Source organism: Copidosoma floridanum, unplaced genomic scaffold (genome assembly GCF_036245765.1).
Source record: "Copidosoma floridanum isolate Cflo_tuat_1 unplaced genomic scaffold, Cflo_Japanese_pri ptg000029l, whole genome shotgun sequence".
Classification (NCBI taxonomy): Eukaryota; Metazoa; Arthropoda; class Insecta; order Hymenoptera; family Encyrtidae; genus Copidosoma; species Copidosoma floridanum.
The window spans coordinates 3,375,735-3,397,962 of record NW_028321906.1 but is presented as its reverse complement, the minus strand read 5'-3'; the positions used below and the strand labels follow the sequence as shown (position 1 = coordinate 3,397,962).

Sequence of the window (22,228 nt, the reverse complement as noted above, 5' to 3'; positions counted from 1 at the left end):
TAGTAAGTCCTCCCGTCACGTCCGACGCCACCGGCATCCAACCTCGTCCCGCAAAGGCTCGTCCGCCGTCATAATCACACACACTTACAAAAAAAAATGTTATTTACCAACTCGGCCACTCTTGGCTAACAGAGTGCATAATATAGCCGTGGGGTGTGCACTCGCGCAAGTCACTCTTCTGCCATTGACAATTCGGATGGGCGCACAATAACACAGAAGCCCCGCGACCATTCGTCATCTAGGCACATTTGTCCGTCCATGCGCCTTTTTAACGGACTCCCTGGTAATGTATAAATAAACACAATGCAAACGAGTTGGAACAAGTGCTGGGTGGTGTCCACTTGTGCGAGTATACGTACCTACCTATATGCTCGTTGCGTATACGCCGTGTAAATATCGAGTTCGCGCGCGCACCAGATTTATGTTAATTCGAAGTAGCGGGAGGAGGGTCGGAGCAGCACGGCGGCCGTGGTATAATGGGGTACGGGGTGGGAGTCAGCAAAGGATGAGGAGGATCGAGGTCCTCCCGCGCTTCTGTGTGTTTGTGTGGGTGTCGAGATAAAAAAGCGTAAGGAGAAAGAGGTTGGTAAGTATGTAGGAGGCCGTCGATGATGACGGTAACGACGAGAACGCAGGCGGTGACGACGACGACGACAACGGGGAGCTTATGGGGGTCGCGCGCGCAGCTGCTTTGCTCTCTCTCTTTCTCTCTTTTCTCTTTCCGCGCACCACCTTCGCGAGCACGTATAGTGTTTGTATATATACGTATACGTAGGAGAGAGCACGACTACCCCCCAGTCTCTCCCTCGCGATTGCGACCCCTTACACCCTTCTCTCGCTCGACACTGCACCCCTCGCAGGGAGACAACTGTAGGCCGTGCTGCCGCGTAACGACGTGCGTTGCAGTTTTTCCTCCAACTCCAACACCCCCCCCCCCTACCCTCCTCTGTTTTCCATACGTATAGGTATAGCGTGTGAATGCAAGAGCGTTCGGGGAAACGGCCCTCGATACTCTGTGACCCGTCACAGGCTATGTTGTATTTATAGCGCCGTGTGTAAATGTCCCCCGTAAGTGGCTCTATATCTCAGCTCTGATGGTTATACTGCGTAAGTTGAACTGACTTGGTCTCGTGTAAAATCTTCTTTTTTTGTACGTGTAGGTTATTGGTTTCAAATTCCTGTTATATATTTAACTAAAGTAGTGCACGTCGTGCTGAAGGAAGACGGATCGAATTTCAAAATCGGTTCAAAAATAGTCGATTTCAGTCGTTTTTTTTTGGTACGTGACGCGAAAATTTACTTTAAATTTATGGTTGGAAAAAAGTTTTTATATCCATGTGGTTGAAATTGTTATCAAAGATTTTTGGCTGAGAACAAACGGAAGGTCGCGCGCTTTTATCAAACGGAAAAATAATTACTTCCACTTGCGATACGTACTTAAATATTTTATTTCCGACCATCCTGCAAAATAATGTACTCAGAATTCAAAAATTCCAAGTATTAGTTGCAGCGAACCAAACAACAGGTGATATGGTACATAACTATTTTTATTGTTCAAGAGACGATGACCTTTTGGCTATCCTGTACAAAACAAAATAAACACCCACACACCTGATTTTTTTTTCTCAACAAAATATGTTTACCCATAGTAAGTTTTTTATTGGAGATCTTTGAGATTTACGAAAATTTTTTGTATTACGCAAAAGATTGTTGTCCATTGTACTCAGGGGAGCTAAATTGTATTAAGTAAAAAAGAGTGACATCATGTACATCGGTCGACTACGCGTACACATAAGAGCAAAACCATACGATGGATCGCCAAGCTCGAGGTAGGACGTAAGTATAAAACTTGCTGGTCCTCGGGACCGATCGACCTCATTGTGACGGTGAAGACCGCCAGCTTTCGAATTGGCGATTTTTTGCAAGGCCAGCTGGACAGTAGACAAAAATTATTTTTATGTACCACCGTGATTCGTATGTAGCCTCACAATCAATTAACGCATCAGTTACCGCTTGTATGGTTACTTTTCTCTCTATTCTGTTGTACAATTGTAACCATATGGATGTCCGCAAGTACTCGCGTAACGGATTACTTGCATAACGATTCTCGTACTGCTGGCCAAATCTTTTTTCCTACGAAACGAGGGATTCCTTTAGAATTAATTTTTTAGCTCTCTGATCTTCATCAGGTGGGAAATACGCAAAACAAGAACTTCATTGTGAAACACGCTGGGTGCGAATGGATTTATAAACTACAGAGTTGTGTTGTATTTACAGTAGACCGTTTCGACTGTATCAGTAGTTGTACGATCGGTTCATCGGTTTGGAGGACTGAATCACTGCAGGCTATTGACTCATTATATAATCCTAGACAACAATGTCGAATCAGTGTACTTTCAATATGATTGTTTAGAGAGTACTCGTATAAACATGTTAGAAGTATGAAATTGTATAGATGATGCATTAAATGTGAACAAAAAAAGGGCGTTTGAAAAAATAACTTTCCGAGGGACGTTTTTCGGAAGAATCTTTTTTTAATTTTTGTTTTCAGCGGTTCGTGAAAAGTTTACGTAAAATCTTACTGAAATTCGGTGTGAATATTAAAAGGGGTTATCCTTACGTTGTATCGAAATTTTAGTTTGTAATATTTTTTAGAAAAAATGGCCACGGTTTTGTGCCATTTACCAAAAAAAAACAGCTGTCCCAATTGTTCACCAGTTATTTTTTTCGTGCGGTTAACCGTTTTTCGCCCAAACGCAAAAAAAACTGGTTTTGGCTATTTTACCATTTTTTGAGGATCATATAACCTAACATTTGTACTATCCAGTGCAAGTTAACTTCAATCGGATGGAAAATGGATTTACGGATTTCTTACACATTAGTTTTGTACACAGATTGCAAAAATATCTTCTGATAACTTGCAGTTGACAGTTTGTCAATTGGCGGTCAATACTCTGGCGAATTGAGACTTTTTTACTTGGCCTAGGGTCATCACGTACACTGTATCTGTTTGACTTCACTCATTTAAAATATTTTTTTTGAGAAAGTGCGTTACCCGTCTTAAATCTGTCATCATTTTTAGTGCAAGAGACACAAAAACGAAGGAAAATTTATTTACTACAAGAAGACAGGCAGATTTTAGAAAAGAGGAGTTCATGGCGAATAATGTTCGGTACGTTGCAAGAAGCAAGTAGGTGATCACAAAGGTAAACTTAGCTTTCGTTGACTTTGAAGCGCAGTCTTCGATGCAGTGACCAAATAAATCATGTAAGATGTGGTGTAACATGTGGAAGTCAATAAATTAACACTTGATAGAAAAATAATAAGGTGTTCACAAGAAAACGAATTCTCATCAATATTTGGAAATGTTTATCACAGCATCTGAGAGTAAACGGTGTTTAGTTCCAAGGTATACGATGCATGATTACTGTGCCGTTATTGCAATGGTGCCTCAAAATTTTCTCTCAGGTATATAGATTCAATATAGCATACCGAGCCATAATCACAAGTAACCTGAGGTGAATAAAAATAACCAAAAAATAAGTTTTAACAACTTTACTGGCAACGTACTTTAACTGTGGGTATTTAAATAAGATCAAACGCAATTAATTATATAGCAATGGCATAAGAACGATGTAGAGCGATCATATTTGTGCTGTTTATCTTTTTACGAAAAACATATTTACTCAATAATCTGTAATTAATTTTAGTTCTTTTTTAGTCAATATCAAATCAAGTTAGATGTAGAGCGTGGTTGTTTTTATCTAAATATTTTTATATTAATCCAAAGAGAAAGTAAATAAGGTGGAAGAGGTGTCGCATCATCACATCGATAAGTAATTATATCATATCCATAGCAGAAAGACTAACTCCTATTTTTTCTTTATTATTATTATTATTATTATTATTGTTGTTTTTTTTCAATATCAAACACTTGCAGTTGGTCTTTTCAAATTCTATTCATTGAAGTTTCCATTTTGTTTGATGAGTCAGTGTACAAGAGCATGTAGCACGTTCTTACAATACTTTTATTCTTTACTTTACTTCAGACTTCGGAGATTGGGAAGTCTTTTTTACTAACCGAGTTCTATGCATGATAATAAATAGTTTTTTAAATGACACTTTTGCGTCGGTAGGGCTTTATAAATATGTTTGTACACACTATCGAAATGACCTTTCAGAAGTACACATATACGAGCTTCCAATCAATACCATCGATGAGTGAAGGTATACACATACACAGAAGTTATTTGTCATTGGTGTGAATAGTTTGTTTATACAAAAAGTCAATACCGATAGTTCGATGATATAAACTGAGATGTATATAAAAAACTTGAGTCGACGCGGTTCGGCAATAACTTCTATAGAAGATAAAAAATTAATTTTTATCAACATTCCGATCTCAAATAACAAAGTATGCAGTCGTTTGCTTGTTGACAACAAAGGATACACAAAATACACTGCTCTACGCATGTGAACAGTTCACAGCAACATTTGCACATCGATGAAGTGTCAGGAAATATCGAATGATAATATCGTTTTGAAAATATTCGGGTGATTCATCCTCTGTCTCTTCGTTGCGATCAAGTAATGGTGTGTGTTTGGCTGAGAAAAATTTTATCCCAATGTACAAAGAAAGTTGTAAATCTTGCGCACATCCAAGGATGTAAGCCTCTGTCCTGCTTGTTTCGTCTGTATATAGGTATATGTACGGTATGATGGCAAGAGTATAGGCTTGGTGTACTTATTTTAGTAGGGGTCGAGCTTTCGTGCGGTACACGCACCGATCTGTGCACGCGATACTCCCTCGAGGCACATAAAGATCAATAATCGATGTGAACGTGATGTTTATTATTTTACTCGAAAATCGTACATCATACATTGATCCGCATGCTCCACTGTTATCCGAGGAAAATCAGTTCATACCATATTCGTTATTTTAATAATAGTGAGTCTGGCACGTAGGTAAATATATTTCGCCAAAATGTGGGATCAAGTAACTTTGACATAACAGGCCTATACACGGCATCAAAAAAATCAAGTATGAGAATGGTGTCTTATGAATTAGAATTTCTGGAATAACATCCAAATGAACATTTTTTTTGGTATGTAAATTAAGTGACAAAACCTGTAGCTTATTTTTTATTTTATTTTTTAATAGACATATTATAAGTATCAAGTAAAGTACTTTTTTATTGATGATTATTTACATTACATATGCTTTTCTTCGTAACCCAGACCATAATATGTTTTTATAGCGATTGCATGATTATTTTTTTTCTTTAACTTTAGGTTCATATGATTCAATGGAAAATGGAAGACATCGAAATTATTTACGAAAAACATTTAGAAAAAGAGAGAAGCAAGTTTGAAAGGAACCGTGGTATTATCAAAAGAAATTTCGAAGATAACAGAATTAATTGCTGTGGCGAAAAATTATGTATAAGGGATCGAGGTATTTATCTTCTTTTTACACACTATCGTTCTTTTTTTTATAATACTATCGCTATAAACTTGCATCGAAGGCAGGACTGCTACATTTTTAACCCGAGGAATGTGTACAGCCATATTCATTTTAGTTTTAAAAATTATTTTAATTCATCAATATTAGTACTATTACATCAGTTTTTAGCTACTATTGTTAATTAACGTTACTTAGACCATAACATAATTATATTTAATATGCAAACGTGTATTACAAAAATGTAGAATAAGATATAAAACTTTCCTCAATCACAAAAAAATTTAAAACGTAAGATGATAGTAGAACTGATTTTTTTATACGTTTCAACATTTTCTCCAATTTTCAGAGCGTAGAGAAAGTCATGTAAAAATATGAAAAATTTATATAATTCAAAGATCTAAAACTTTTGTATTCACAATTTTGTGGTAAAATGTCAACGTTATATTGTAATCAGCATAATCCTGTTTTCTTGTTTTTAAAATTTTATAGCCTTTTAGACTATCAGGGTTTTAATTTGCATAAAAGTGTAGTACAAAAAAGTTATAATTCAATGAGATTTATATTTCTTTCGACCGAAAACACGACTTTAGTTGAAACTATTAAGTAAATGGGAAAAAAAAAACATTATTTTTCTCTTATTTTGCAATATTTTCTTAATTTTTTTAAATATGAAGTTGGTTGTAAACAAAAATTCAAAAAAAACTGTAGGAACGAACTCAACTAAATGTAAGTTAAAAGTCTCTTTGTACTACAAATAAAAGCATTGTTTCGGAGTCTATTATTCACCTCTAGCTAGTACGTATATCATTATTTTTCTGAAGTCAAGCACATACCTACTCTTTCGTTTCGAAGAAAAGAGAAACTTGCAATTTTCATTTGTAATTTTTCTGTGTGTGTACTTAAATACAAATAATTTCACAAAAAAAATAAAATAATTTGACTTATATATAATTAGAATCCCAGAATCCAACGTTCGGAATTTTTTTCAATTTTATCTAAACTAAGTGGGTAGCAAATGAGTTAAAAACTCGATGGTCCCACACATTTTTGTGTTAATAAGGACTAAGTATGCATGCTGACAATGGATTGATTGCGTTTGTTTTGTTTCAATATACTAATTACATCTTATATCGGTGCCCTTTTGCCTTGAAAATTTTATTTTAGGTTTTAACAAAAATTATTTTTATCTGATGCAATGCTGCGATGAAGGAAAATTTAAAAAGTATATGGAGACCCCACGAGACCCACGACTTTGTATTATATTAATAAACTTATATTCTCATGTACTTTGTATTATTGGCAGTCTAAAATTGTTGCATACAACGAACATCTGATGTTCTGATGAAAAAGTACCACGAGAACTGATTCTGATGAAGTCTGTATGTATAATTAGCGTAAAAACGAAGTCAAGTTACATATCAGTCGTAAATTACATCGTTGATCCCATGTTGAATCTTTTGATTCAAGTCGGTATTAGTAGTTCACTTTAAAATAATCCTCTTTTTTCATGTGAAAATCTTTTAAAGCTAATGACTTCAATACTGTCAAGTTGACAAGAAATTAATTTTGATCTAATGCTACATGTTTATAAATCAGCATTGATTAAACATAGAATCTGCAATGTATTTTACGACTGATTTTAGCATTAATTCAGCATTGATATTATTAATGGGGAGCACTTTGATAGGTAACCGTTCGAGTTTCGTCTATGCCGTTTTACTTTCGAGGGTTTAGATTAACTGTTTCTCTTACACTTCGTCAACGCAATACCTATAAGGTTTGCAATGATTAAGTCCCAATCAAAAAGAAAAATCATTCATATTTTTGGATATTTTCGCATTAATGTTATGAAAATATGGCATACAGTATGAAAATAACTTTACTACTAAATGTAGTTGTGAAAATGATTATAATCGGTGGGACACACTACTACTCATTCTAAGTCTCACTCTTACAGCATAGAACAACATATTAAATATTTTTTACCTAAAAATTTTAAGTGGGACTTTATACTTAAGAGTAGAAGACCAAATCAATAGTAAATTTTCCGCTTTACAATTTACTATTTTCATTTTCCCTTTATAATTCGTTCGTAAATAAATAAAAAAGTCTGATTGGTTGAAACTTTTTAACCTTTCTCGAACCATCCTTTCCCTGAATGAGAAGTCAGACGAAGTTAGTGAATTAGCAGGTCCTAGTCAAATGTCCTTGACTTTGGTATGGCCTAAGTTTACAAAACTTACGCAGCAATTTTTTGTTCAATTGTAATAGATTTGCTTGAGCAAAGTATCTGGAGCGCTTCGAGCGTTCCATAGACATTTAAAGAATAGACTGCTCATTCCAAGCGGGGGCGGTGGAAGCTCACATAGAAAAAGAGATAATAAGGCACGGGCAGTCGCATGTTCGTCTCCCTTGCACACTCATGGAGTGGGGGTATGCAGAGGATTAATAGATGAATGAGGGATATTCTGCCATGTGGCGGCGCTCGTGAGGGCATGGGGGTAAAAAGCGCCAAAGTCAAACTAAATTAAATTTCTAAATTTTTACATATAAGAGACAGATACAGAGTATGAAAAAAGACTGCAATATACAAAAATAATTTTAAAAAAATAGTTATAATCGTTCTATTCACATATATAGCAAGAGTTGGCACATGTAAATATAACCTGCTTTTTTTATGTGAAATCACATTGGTTCGTATGGTTTTTTTTTTTTTTTTTTTTTTTTTTGAGTGGTGAGCCTAGGTGTTCTTTAGCTTGGTAAAATGTCTGTAATATTTATGTACATGTTTCCTTTGTTTTTATACTTTTGTTTATCAAAAAGTCTTTGATAGCTTCAAAAACCACAAATACATGTTTGCAATGAGCTGTTGGTCCCTTACCAGCAGCACACTCACACTGAGTATCAGAAATAATATTTAGAGGTGTAATTTTAATATTTACATTGTAAACAATAGCTTTTCTAAACTCAGAAGCAATTCGTGCCAGCAAAAATGTTTCATTCTCTTGATTTACAGCGCTTCTGAGACACAGCAAGTAATTATCATTATACATTTTTTCTCGTTTTTCGTTATGAATCTTAACTTGTATTGAATAGAAATATTCTACATAAAAGTTATTTGGTAGTGATAAAGGATGCGACGCATTCAAGTCTCTGTAGTTTTTAGGATCAGGGGTAATTAATGTATATTCTTCTTCAATTTCAGGTGTAGCCTTGATACATATTTTGTCGTAATCAATGAGCCTATAAAAAATTTATAATGATGAACCATCATCTTTCATAAACATTAAATACGCGGCAAACCTTTGCACTAAATCAGCCTTCTTCCCAGTTGTCTGTGCACTTCTTTTTTTCAGCTCCAGAATTAATTGTTTGTTGGTCCATTTTCCGTAGTTTTTACTACTACAGTTATCCATTGTGTAATGATAAAAATTATGAAAAATGGGGGACGGTGAAAGAAGCATCAAAGAGCTCACATAACTTGTATTGAATATTTAACAAATTACTGGTACTTCATATAATGAGTAGGTTATATTTACATGTGCCAACTCTTGCTATATATGTGAATATAACGATTATAACTATTTTTTTAAAATTATTTTTGTATATTGCAGTCTTTTTTCATACTCTGTATCTGTCTCTTATATGTAAAAATTTAGAAATTTAATTTAGTTTGACTTTGGCGCTTTTTACCCCCATGCCCTCATGAGCGCTGCCACACGGCAGAATATCCCTCATTGCACAAATGAGAGAGCTATTCGTATATATATATATAGACATGATACTCGAGTTTCATTATAAGCGTTCATAAAGAAAAGGAGGTTGTGTGACGTACATCAATATGTGTGAGCAATATACATAGATGTACAGATTCTGTATAGAGTCCTGAACATGGCAGCCCATCTGCCACACTCTCCTTTGACCGTCTGTAGCTTTTATCATAAGTGACGACATATGCTTAATGGGTCGTATTTTTGTTTACATTTTACGTCAGGAGATCACGGATAGTACATTTTTGTCAATGCAACACCATTTTTCTCTTTTAGTGGGTCAAGGAACAGTGCAGTGGATAGCCGTCATTTATAGCACATGTCAGTGGCGTTCAATTTGAAATGACTTAATTTGACATTTTAATGATTTACTAACTTGTTTTTCCCATATACACTAGAAAATAGTCGGAGGTGCTAAAAATAACGGAGTCCATCAGCACTGCGTACCGCACCGCACTGTCCCTTAATCCACTGTAACGAAAACCGGAATATTTTAAGGGCCGGAATGGACCAACGCTAAAAATTAATTTTTGATTGTCAAAAAAATTTTTACGTATTGCCCGCAACCATCACCTTCCGAGTCGATAACCGAACGCTTCGACAATACGTGACATTCTTAGGGTGCCTGTAATAATTGTTAATAATTTTTAAGGATTCCTGTACATGGGAGATCTGCACTTGCAGGTTCAGGCCGAATCGCTATAAATCCATGTGAGTGTAATAGAGATGCAAGAATATATATTATTATGTTCTATCACTCGCACTCACACGGTCTTATAGCGATATGACCTGAATCTGCAAGTGCAGATCTCCCATGGAAAAGTTTTCAGATCGATATCTCTTTACACGACGTTGTAACTAATATTCACTTTGCTAAAGGAATTGGACCGACCAACCGATCACAAAAAGAACGTATATAATGTAGGGCCCTTGCACGCAAATGTGATAAGAGCAAGGAATTATTATCGAAATAATGGACTCGTTTCCAATAATGTACTGACATACTGACAAGCGTACCCGCTACCCAGAACGTTCCGAATCTATTCACCAGAGTCTATTCACACCTGGAAGTACAGAGGGTTAAGTGTGGCAGATTTGGGAGCTTCTCCTGATTGGTTCTGCCATATTCAGGACCAACATGCACATAATCCTAATCAGCCAATCACTGGCTCGGAATCTCATGTCTGTGAGCTTCATAAGTTTGAGTGACACATATCAAGATGTGTGAGCAATATATATAGATATACAGTTTCTAAATAGAGGCCCGAACATGGTGGCCCATCTGCCACACTGTCCCTTGACCCTTAACCCTCTGTACCTGAAAGTAGTGAGCTTCGAGGGAGTGAGGATACATGTATATATAGTTATACAACTCTAATGGCTTTGCCCGCTCACTTCCTCGAACCCTCCTCGAAGCTCACTGACACTATACGACAATACGACACTACACTACCTGAAAGCAAACGTGAGCGCCCTCTGGGTAAGTAAACACGAACTGCAGTAGCGGTGCAGAAAATCAGCTGTTACGTGCAAATCGAATAACAAATTCATTGATTTACCGAACTTGAAATAATCTATCCGTAATTTAATCATAAAATTCATTAGAAGACTTAGTTGAAATCTCAATTTAATAGTTGAACAAAAAAATGAGCCTCGTGAGAGAAAACGAACCGCGAGCAGCATAAACGTTTTTATATCGGCCACTTCAATTTTCCTGGGGTTATAGGAGATGATGTACCTATGAGTAAATTGATAGGGCTGCAATTATATCATTTTTAAATTGCAGATTGTAAATTTATACAGAATTTCGTAAAGTTTGTTTGCAAAAAAAAAACAACTAACCTTTTTAAAAAAAACAGTAATGCAACACCATGTTTCCATTTCCCCATACACCGACCACGCAGGAACACCGTCCCTTGAAATTGTTGTTAATTTTGTCAATTGTAAAACTCAATTAGTGAGGCTCATCCTTCAATCCACTGATGTTCGTCTCGGCTTGTAAACCCATAAAGTACCAGATGATTTGAATCTAATACGCGTTCACCCTCCACATGTGTCCTTTATTTAAAACCTTTACCAACAAATTTTATTAAATTAACAATGCTAATCATTTTGTTATTAAATATTTTTTCGTAAGACCTGTTGTATTTACACGTAACAGCTGATTTTTTTCACCGCTCCACTCCTACAGTTACACGAGTTACATTGCAGGTTGTGTTCACATATTAAGGCTTCGTTAGTTATAAGTCAGTTAAGATAAAAAATTAATTGTTGTTTTGACCAGTCTAGTGCATACGAGGGTATACACCACCAGACCAGACCACCTGTGTTGGTGTAGTATAGCGATGTAATATATAGGTATATGGTATATATATGTCGTGAACAAGTACGTCTGCTACCCACGTGACCTCCTGACCTCCCGGACACTATTTATTTATTTCCATCACGAATATCTCGCTAAAATGGTCCTTTATCCATAATTTTTAATACAGCATATTACAGAGGAAGACTTCATCTACAAAACGTATATATTCAGTCTGCTGGGACATTTAATTTAGGTTTATTATAAACAAAAACAAATTGTTTTTCACGCTGCCCCATAGGAACACGTGCTAATAGTTACAACTTTGAGCTCGGATTTCTCAAAATATTGACCCATTCGAAATATAATTTAGACCACCATTAAATTCAGTAGACTTTTATTTACAAGAAATAATATATCTCTGTTTGGGGACTTTCGCGAAGGAGCAAGGAGCCCCCTTAAGGCGCTTCTCCCTCGAGAGGTAGGTACACCATCTAGCGTTAATTGTATATGCGTTGCCATGTCGGTAAATGAGTTAGCAAATCATTTAGAGTGCAAAGTTGGCAATCATACACTTATGTCGCGAAATGAGATAAATAATAATTATTTACCTTATCTGATTCTTTATTATTGGAAAAAAAATTTTGCGCAAGTATTCTGCATACCTGTGCGTAATTTAATTTCTCTGGTCTCATGAGAGTGAGAGAGAGGTTAAATGTGGTAACGTGATGAACCTCTCTCTCTCACTCTCATGAGACCAGAGAGCTTTGACCTTTGACTGGCAGTTGCCAATGCCAAACAGCAGCTCTTCCATGTACAGGCAAGTGCAGTTTTGACCCTCTGGGCTCTGTACTTTCAAGTGCGAAAATTCAGATGTACTTAAATAATGTAATATTCTAAACGTAGGACTTAAGAACTCTGTGACCCATGCAAGAGCAGCGACAATGCGAGTTGTTTAGAATATGATTATTAATTTGGAAATGAGGAGCGAGACCATTAAAAGCTTCATCTCTTTTAAAAAGTAACAATTACAATGCTCAAGTGTACTTTGATAAAACGTTCTGATTTCGTTGATGTTTTCGACACAGATAACAGGTCGACCTTCAAAAGCCCGGGCTTGCGCCTGATGGAGATGATGGGCTACAGGGTCGGAAAGGGCCTCGGACGAAAGTTACAAGGCAGGCTCCGACCGCTCGAAACAACTGGCCAAGAGACCCGCGAAGGCTTCGGCTTTAAAACAAAAAACTACGAGATGGCCAGCGACCCGGACAAGTGCACATACGTCGAGTGGCTGGACAATATCTACGTGGAAGTACCGAGCGAGGAAAGCATCTCGCGATGGGAAAAGAAACGACTGATGACCGACGACAACATCGAGCTGGCTGGAGCGGTCTTTTGCGACAGCAAGTGGATCATCGTTGACATCATACTATTGTCCACTGCACTGAAACACAAGCCGAGAGTTGGCCCGGACTCGTACACGGCTGACATAAAAATGGGCAACATCGACATAGTCTACGAGCACATGTTTACATGTCCAACCGTGGCCAAAAGGGACGAGTACCTGTACTTTGTGGACATAAGCCCCGGGCCCCACTGGTTGTGCGACTACATCCTCACGAAGATGGAGGGTAAGGTACGGGGCTACGGCTTCGCGACGACGAGCTTCAACACTCTGCGGTCATCAGAGGACGGAGCCAGGGCGTCCCCGCATATTTTTTCGATCTACCATGGCGCCGACAACGCCGGCAACATCTACGACCTGCGGGCCCAGCTCGCCTTCCGTGATACCATCATGTCCGAGACCTTGTCCGGTGTGCACATTGCCATGTGCGCGGGAGAAAACCCGGCCAGGGGTCACAACTGCGAGGATGAGATGACGACGAGGCAGCTGTACATCTGTCAGCTTTACTTGGCCTTGAAGGTCATGAGAGCTGGGGCTAACTTCGTCATGAGGGTGGGCAACCTGTACTCGGTTTTTGGAGCCGGGTTAGTGTACTTGATTTACCGGTGCTTTGAGCGTATCAGTATATTCAAGCCGGCCACGTCCGAGCCGGCCGGGGCAGAGAGGTTTGTCATTGGACAAGGAAAGTTGGCAGACACTAGGGTCATTGAAAATTATCTGGCCAGGGTGAACGATCGCATTTTGGAGAGAAAGAGTGACAGGGATATCCTGGGCCTGGTTTTTTTCGATGATTTGGTAGAAGATGTCAGATTTCGGGAGTATTTGAAGAAGTCAAATGAAAAGATCGGCCTGCAGCATGTGGAAAGAATGAAGGAGCTGAGGACTGCTTTGGAGTTTAGTAACAATGACGATGATAGCAAAGTACAAGTGGTGGAACTAATGAACAACGATTATGCAAATCAAGATGACCTCAATGATGACGATGAAATCGTTGTACTTGGAGAGATTATTTCCAATAATTACAAGTGTTTTGAACAGTGATACATACATTTATAAGTACATTGTTGTTACATATGCATATGTGATAAAGTTTTTGCTAATTATAAGTACTTTGTACAGTGATTACTTAGTTGTGATTTTTTTGGATACAAAATAGGTGCTACTTTTTGTAGGGTTGTCTATCTAAACGTATATTTTGTATTTCTCTGTAATCAATATAGACCAGTATTTCTAATGCATTGAAAGTGTTTTTGATAAAATATTTTTCATAGACACATATGCAATTATTTATTATTCATGCAACGAATAATAATGACTCAATAAGCTTCAATCAAATAGCACCATTACCATTACTGTAGATACAGGTATATTCACGACTCGTGCGCCAACAGCAACATCTTGGCACCTATGAGGTGCTATAATGATTAATGATTGATATACTTTATGTACTTCAGTCACCGAGTTCGGATATGGCTGGGTGCACATTTTACATAATTGGATATAATATAATAATTGTTTTTTCACTTTCAAATAGAACTGTTCAAATTTTTTTTTATAAATGTTCATACTGAATAAAAAAAAATGCCAAACATTTTCAAATAAACTGAACTTATTTTCAACTTACAATTAGTTAATTACTTATTAACTCCTCTTACGTTAGTTGATATTTAAGTATAAATAATGATATCACAGATGCATGTAATTTGTACCATGTAAAAATAAATTACAATAGAATGGGTGTAAAGGAATATAGCATAAAGTAGTAAGTATATCGTAAAAAATGTTTTTATTAATTATTAAACAATATAAATTCATCATACGACACAAATTATATACAAACATCCAAATGTATAATTTGAGATAATACAATACACTAAGTAATATTACAAATGAAGAATATTTACAATTTTGATTTGCATATATTTTTTTAATTCTGCGTTCTGATATAAACACTTTACATATAAATTAATAAAATTTACGAAATTACAGATTAAAACAATCACAGAACAAACAATATGACTTTCTACTGATCAAAAATTTTCATAAACATTAAATGTTGCGATAAAGTAACAAATTAAGCAGTCAATGTTAAAATACCAATTGCTCATTTTTGTGATGTCATAATCTCTATATTGGTTTTTGTATGTCAGAGCCTAAGTTCAATTGATAACTTTGAAACAAAATTTTTGATTTACGAAAATTGTTTTGGATTTTCGTTCTTTGATTTACATAAATTATTTTGTTTATTGAAAACTGATTAAAATATACTATGTAATTCACAAGTAATTTGAATTTATCATGTTCCATTTAATACTTTTGCTGGAGAATATTCATAAAAACGTTGTTGCACAATTAGCAAAATTATTAAATACCAAAACTTACAATAAATCGTTTTGGTTAATATATGGATAAGGGATTTGCTATGCACTGAGCCAAATTAAATAGCAAAGGGCAAGATTTTACATTTTTCATCTTGAATTTTTACTGACTACAAGTTTAATCTCACAGTTAAAATATTGCTACTGGTGCTGTTAAGCCTACGTGAGGGAATTGTTTTCATCTCAATGACTCACAGCATTATTTGCTTGATTTTTGTTATTCGTATATAACATGAATTTATATTTCTTATGTATGTATAAATATTTTAGGGGGGTGTTGCAGGTGGTTTTATTTTTCTGGATTTAGAAAATTGTCAAGTGAGTATGTTTAAAAATATCAAAATGCTGCGAAATAATGGAATTTGATTCGACAGAAATTTCGCTAATACTGTTGTGAACTAATTTACAAACTTTTAAACATAAGTTGTGAGAATAACAGAAAAACTCTGGGCGAAAATATTTATAAAATATTTTCCATTGTAAGATGGACAGATTTGATTAGTTTTGAGTAGTTATTCTTATCTATTTATACCATATTTTCCCTAATTATTTATGAGTATTTTAGTAATATTCAAACTCTCAGCTAACATTGTACATGAAAAAAAATTAGATGCATGTTGTTTGTATATTGGGTTAAAAATATCTTTTTCAAGAGCGCAAGTACGGATCTCGGTACGAACAATTCTAAAAATATAGCCTAAATAGATAAAAAATAGACAAAAAACTCTGTTGAAAAAGCTGGTCATTAGTTTTCTAACATCCAAGGTAAATTGTTCATCGACCACTTTTGCGCTAATCAAAAATATAAATCTGCTCTGCTCTAATCTATCTTCATCTACACATACAACCAAAAGAAATGATTCCACGCAATAATGTAAGAAACGATGACGGTTCACAGGAGTGTGAAAACTGAGAGAAAATATCTGTCACGAAATAAACACCCTATAGACGGTAGCACTATACACTAGCCTTTTTAAACAAGCTATGCGAAAACGCATACTCAAAAAGTAATGCCTCGCGCTCTACGCTCTACGAAGTCTACAAAAGGAGTCTACGTATCGCAATTACGAGCTCATTACACGATTACGAGGAGTCCGCAGTGTAGCTGCTCTTGTCTTATCGTCGTTAATGTTATAACCATGTTAATCCAGACGACGATTTTGACGATACTGGAGAGGAGGAACAAACGAAGTACCACTTTACATTCTGACATGATCGGATGCTACCGCTTTCGCTTTATGCCCTTGCGGTAACCTTTTCCAAACCAGCCAGGGTTTTTCGCTGGGATGACAGCGACCGGAGCATTTTCGTCAGTTACCTTGTTCTCGGAGTTTTCGGTGCCATTAGGCGACTCTGCAGCCATGAGGTCGTCGACTGTGAGATCATCAACATCTGCGTTTCGTTGATAGTATAAACACGTGAGTGACCCCTCATTTTCCATACAAAAGTCACAAGCAGGCTTGGGTTTAGGAGGACAATCCTCTTCATCCAGAGTAATCGCGTTTGTAGGGCCCATAGGAAGGAATGGATAGTAAAAGATAGGCGTCAATTGCGGGTACATGTACATTGGGGGGAAAGGTAGGCCCATCGACAGGAACGGAAGAGCAGCGAAGAACGGAGCTGGATAGCCCATTACAGGCTCTTGGAACGTTATTTGCGAGTCGTATACATTATCTTCCACTTCCTTTTCAATTACTTCATTCTTCTCTATCAATCCTCCAGATAGCACAACGTGGCTGTTAAATACAATTATCATTAGTATCTAAGAATGTATCAGTAAAGAAGTTAATTCTAGGAAACATTAAACTTACTTTTCTGATGGGTTTTTAGAAAAGTGATCGCTTTGATTCATTTTTGGTATATCTTCTATTATTTGTACATCGTCATCGTCATTATCATCAACTCCTTCCTCCACAACCTCTTTTTCTTCTGTTACAACATCGTCCACTTCATCTTCCTTCATCAGCTGAATGTACTCTTTTAGTGGCTCTTCTAAACACGGTTGCGAGGTCGTCGTCAATTCACTGCTTTGCAGTTTAATTGCGTGATAAAAAATTGGATCTTTCGCGCGATTATAATCTGGGAAATCGATGCCCAAATGCGACATGACTATTTTCATGATTTTGTCGCACTTGCCATTTATCTTTAAAGTCGCATTTTCATCTTTTGGCGTCCACTGCAAGTTCACGATGTACAGCTGCGCTCGCTTTACCACTGGCTTGTCCATTTGCCAAAGCCAAGGGTACTTTTTAAGAACCTGAATATAAATTTTTATGTTACAGGCAAAACAACGAAAATAATTAATTGATAAAGTTACGCAAGTTTAATGCAACAAACCTTAAGACTAGATCCTAAACACAATATAACATCAGCCTGTTTGGCTGCTCTGCTTGCACCGTTCCAATTGATTGGCCACAACAAATTACCTCGTTCACCGAAATGGACGATCGAGTCCTGAAGTGCCGAGTTACATTTGTGACAAGTGCGTCCAGTTGCGTGAGCATACCTGGCCGTTTTTTCGGTAACGTCAAACAACCTCCAATATTCGCGCGAAGGCTTGCAGTTGCGGCACACCTCGACGTACATGTTGCCGTGGACTTCGGAAAGCAAAGCTCGGGGTATTCCACTGCGTAGATGTAGGCCATCGCAGTTTTGTGAAACTATGTGCTTTAAGATTCCAGCTTTGTAAAGTGCATACAAAGCCATGTGTGTAAGCGTCGGCTCGGCTTGACTGAGATCGTGGTTTCTGTTACAAAATGATATACTTGTAAGAAAGATGATTTACAGCAATGACTACAGAAAGTGGAATAGTATTAAAAACTTTTTCAAACAAGTCCAAAGTTACCAAATTAAAATTTTTTTTGGAAATAAATAATTAAGTTCTTTAAAAAGTTATTTTACTAAAAGATTATGATTTGGTATTATAGACTAGTACTGTACTTTAAAAAGTGAAATACAAGAAAAATAAATGTACCCGATATCTTTTCCCTGTTGCATTCGGGTCCATACTCCATTTGTTCCCCTGTAATCTGGAATAGATGCAGCTGTGCTTATACCAGCACCTGTATAAACTGTTAAAGATGTTGCTCGACTTATCGCTGCTGCTAATCTAATACATTTTTCTTCTAATAATTCTGGTTCATCTTCAATTTCTTCTAACCTAGCTTTTACCTTGTCCCTTTTTTCTTGTCTGCAAAAACAAAGAACAATTTCAGATAAGAATGATAAAAATATAAAATAAAAAGTTAAATGAGAATTTTTAGATTTTGGAGCCATGCAATGGATGTCTAAATAAATATAATCTGTAAATTATCACCACACCACACTCCCCACAGATATCACACTAAATAACATTTTATAAATTCAATCAAGACTAATACAATGCTCAAGTTTTCACTAGAGCCAATTGCACTTGGTTTTCAAAAATCGGCATGTTGTAGAAAAAAAGGAAAATAAATGAAAATGAGAAAAAAAACTGCTCTGGAATCAGCGCCAAACAAAATGAACCAAAAAGTGCATTGTCTGCAAAAAGTAAACAATAACAACAGAAGCATTGACCTCGAATAATAACAATGGCATGCATCAGCTGCGCTGTGCAGAGTGAAAAAACACAGACCTTAGACTGATTTCTTTGACGATATCACCACAGGACAAAAGGATCTCGCACTCTTCGCTCGTCCGGTTGTCCTCCGATTTCTGGAGTATCGCAGCGACCTGGAAAATAAAATGTTCACCGCATAAGCTTATCATTTACAACAACATAATGATCAAAGTGTCAAAATACAATAATAAACAAACGATTATGCTAATGTTTAGACTCATACCTTTTTAACGGTGGCCGAGCGCTCGTCTTTGACTTTAAGCGGCTGTTGGATGACCGTAGATCGTCTCCGGGACAGAAGCTTTTTCTCGCCCGACTCCTCCATCTTAGTGTCACCACGGGCGATGACAATATGATGATTAACTAATAACTAAACGTGCGTTTCTCTCTCAGCCGCCTCACTCACAAATCTCGCGCAGCAGGAGACGGCGGGCAGACATCGTACTTTTACAGATGATTTCGAGGAGGATAGTCATAACAAGGCCGGCAAAGCCTATACAATCAAATCACTCATTCCAGCTTGTATTCGTCTTCGTAGTGGTAGTTAGTGTAGTGTAGTTACCTATAGCACCGCTGCTCCATTTCTCCCACGCGCAATTACTTACGTCCTTGCCTTTACTTTTTGCAAGTATAGTATGCCGTCAACTGCGATAACTCACTTTACCCACTACTTACTCTTACGCTTATTATTTCTTATCGAGTAAGCCCTTACATTTTGCTGTTGTGGGAAAAATGAATCTAACCTTTTTTCTTTTAGCACTAACACACTGCCATACTTGTTTTTATGCACTTCTGCAAGTTACCTATGTGTAGCTTTAATCAATAAGATAAGTATGTATGTATAGTTATCATCGTGTCTCATTCTCATCTGACTCATCTCATCGATGATCCAAGTCGTCTTTTTTGCAGCTGTTTCCGTCAGTTCGTCTAGTTCGTCACTTTCGACATGTAGGTTTATTCGATTTCACTTCCCTGACAATCGGCACGTTTGATAAGTTCGATTTTCATCGTTCATTCGTTCGGTTCGTTCGTTTCGCTCGTACAGGAGCCGTACCATATAACTTTTTTTAGCTTCGCGGGCCTATGTTATAACATAGGCCGATGTACAGAAAAATAGTTATATGGTACGGCCCCAGTTTGTACTGTTGTTTCTCGTTCTCGTTATCACTTTGAAAGCGTTTCAAAAGCTAAAATTGCGCACGCCTGAACCAGTGAACCTGATTTTCTATAAAACTTATTATGGGACACACATTGTGAAGAGAGCTTTACAATGGAGCTGTTGGAGCTGTTCACATATATAGACATTTTTTTCTTAATTCAATGTGAACGTTCATATTGAAAAGGGGGTTCCACTGTTCCTCTAAACTCAAATTGAGTGAACAGACTGAACAGACCTATATCTCTTTTTCCATCAGGCAACAAAGCCTATGCCTATGGTCGCAACTACGTTGACTGGCAGAGAACACAGCATAGGTCTGTTCAGTCTGTTCACTCAATTTGAGTTTAGCGGAACAGTGGAACCCCCTTTTCAATATGAAGGTTCACTTTGAATTAAGCAAAAAATGTCTATGTGAACAGCTCCAATGGGTACGTTTTTTTTTTTAGTAGTCGGTCGATCGGTCGGTCCATTTTCTCAAGAAAGTACACCTATATTTACTATACAGATATAGGGTACTTTGCGAGCGCGCGGTATCTCAGTCGGCTAGGTCGTGGATTGGCCCGATTGGGACGCGGGGAGACCGTGGTTCGATTCCCGGCCAGTGCGACTTTTTTGGGCAAGTACCTCTGTGTATTTAAACAAGTGCTTTTTCACCACGCAATGCTCCTCGAGGAGGGCTTAGGCAACCTTCTCGCAGCAAAATTGCCTAATTTCCCCCTACCCCCCTCCCAGTAATGGGAGGCCTCCTATCCCTCTTCCCTTCCTTCTCCAAAGTGCTAAGTGCCCTTAGTACCGCTGTTCCGTCGAGAGACGGAATTGAGCGGAGTTTCAGTTTCGTTCCGAATTCCAGAATCGCACGCACCTCATTTTCCCCTGGAGCCTTGCGCGCGCCCGCCTCCGTCGATGATTGGCTCATCGGCTTATGTCCCATCGGCACGGTGACGGGAGGGGCGGGACTTCAGGACTTGGCAGTTACTTTTTCGCTTGCACCAGAGAACTCATCTCTGCGACTGACCACAAAAAAACGTATTTATTGTAACATTTTAAAAAATTATTTACCTTTTTGTTGATTGAGCTTCCACTAATTTATTTGTTCCCCTACGTTAGATATTAAATCAAATCATATTTCGTAACTTTTTTGTGCTCCGTATGCCATCATTTTTAACTTTAACACTCGTGTTGCGCAGTTGTTTACTTGAAAACGATGATGATTATATATTTTGAAATTTTATATTAAAAATTTAAGGGAGTATAATTATATTGCAATTACATTGTTTTTATGATAATAACTATTTTTCATTTCATCAGAATATTTTAATCGACTAAAACACATTTTTCTACGTCTGAACTTATTATTTTAATTTACTTTGAGTTAAAATAATTTTTTATAAATTTTTTCAAGCACCTTCAGACATACGCAGCGAAGAACTCATAAAGGTCGAGAGTGCAATTTTTTAAAGTTGCCAATAAAATAAGAAGAAAAAAAAGAACTAATTCAAGCTGTAATTAGAATGTAACAAAAAACGTATCAAGTGACATTCTTTTCCGACAACTTGATGAGAAAATTAAAGTATTATTAAAAAGTCATGAAAGTTTTCTCGATTTTTTCCGTATACGCAAATACACGTATTCGCGGAAAACTCTCAATTTTCAAGGCCCGGCGGCCTTTCACAGCTTAAAAAACTAATAGAGATGATTAGTTGATATAACAGAGATGTATTCTATTCGTTTTTTTGGTGGCACAAGAGCCCGAAAAAAGTTATGATTTTTCTCCTGATATTTTTTCTATGCGCTGATACGCGTATCCGCGGAAAACTCTTAATTTTCAAGGCCTGGCAGCTTTTCACGGGATAAAAAAATTCATAGATGTCGTCGATGCGAGAAGTGCAACGATATCTGTAGTTTTCTAGTTGATACAAGCTCATTAAAAAAATTTTAAACCCCAGGGCCCTCCTAGGCCTGATTCGTCCCTGGTGAGGCTATAACGAAATCATAAGAATCGTTGCGACCGTTAGTTTTATTAATACTCTTTGATTTATGAAACTCGCAGATATATGTATACTTGTACGCAACATGTGTTATTTTACAAAAATTAATTTTCTCGTTTCCTGTTAATATTTTTTAAAATGATTTTCATGCATACTTTTAA

The 22,228-nt window shown here is 36.9% G+C and overlaps 2 protein-coding genes across 5 annotated transcripts; one reads left to right on the top strand and one right to left on the bottom strand.

Annotated features, from left to right (window-relative positions):
• The first annotated feature begins 4,801 nt into the window (after nucleotides 1-4,801).
• LOC106637640 (cap-specific mRNA (nucleoside-2'-O-)-methyltransferase 1-like) lies at nucleotides 4,802-14,091 on the top strand. Of its 2 annotated transcripts, XM_089595972.1 has the most exons (3): nucleotides 4,802-5,105; nucleotides 5,293-5,455; nucleotides 12,625-14,091. In XM_089595972.1, the coding sequence occupies exons 2-3, from the start codon at nucleotides 5,299-5,301 to the stop codon at nucleotides 13,980-13,982; spliced, it is 1,515 nt and encodes a 504-aa protein (XP_089452098.1). In that variant the 5' UTR covers nucleotides 4,802-5,105; nucleotides 5,293-5,298; the 3' UTR covers nucleotides 13,983-14,091. The 2 variants fall into 2 exon arrangements, with proteins under 2 accessions (XP_089452098.1, XP_014205993.2); XM_014350507.2 differs by lacking the exons at nucleotides 4,802-5,105; nucleotides 5,293-5,455 and adding an exon at nucleotides 12,412-12,557.
• A 776-nt stretch (nucleotides 14,092-14,867) lies between these two features.
• Sirt7 (sirtuin 7) lies at nucleotides 14,868-19,938 on the bottom strand. 3 transcript variants are annotated; one of them, XM_089595932.1, is made up of 6 exons: nucleotides 19,144-19,938; nucleotides 18,936-19,033; nucleotides 18,294-18,509; nucleotides 17,657-18,065; nucleotides 17,131-17,576; nucleotides 14,868-17,055 (listed from the first exon to the last, which is right to left on the bottom strand). In XM_089595932.1, exons 1-6 carry the CDS (start codon nucleotides 19,243-19,245, stop codon nucleotides 16,542-16,544), a joined length of 1,785 nt encoding a protein of 594 aa, XP_089452058.1. In that variant the 5' UTR covers nucleotides 19,246-19,938; the 3' UTR covers nucleotides 14,868-16,541. The 3 variants fall into 3 exon arrangements, with proteins under 3 accessions (XP_089452058.1, XP_089452059.1, XP_089452060.1); XM_089595933.1 differs by having other exon boundaries at nucleotides 14,868-17,024; nucleotides 17,238-17,576; XM_089595934.1 differs by having other exon boundaries at nucleotides 14,868-17,021; nucleotides 17,238-17,576.
• Between the last annotated feature and the right edge of the window lie 2,290 nt (nucleotides 19,939-22,228).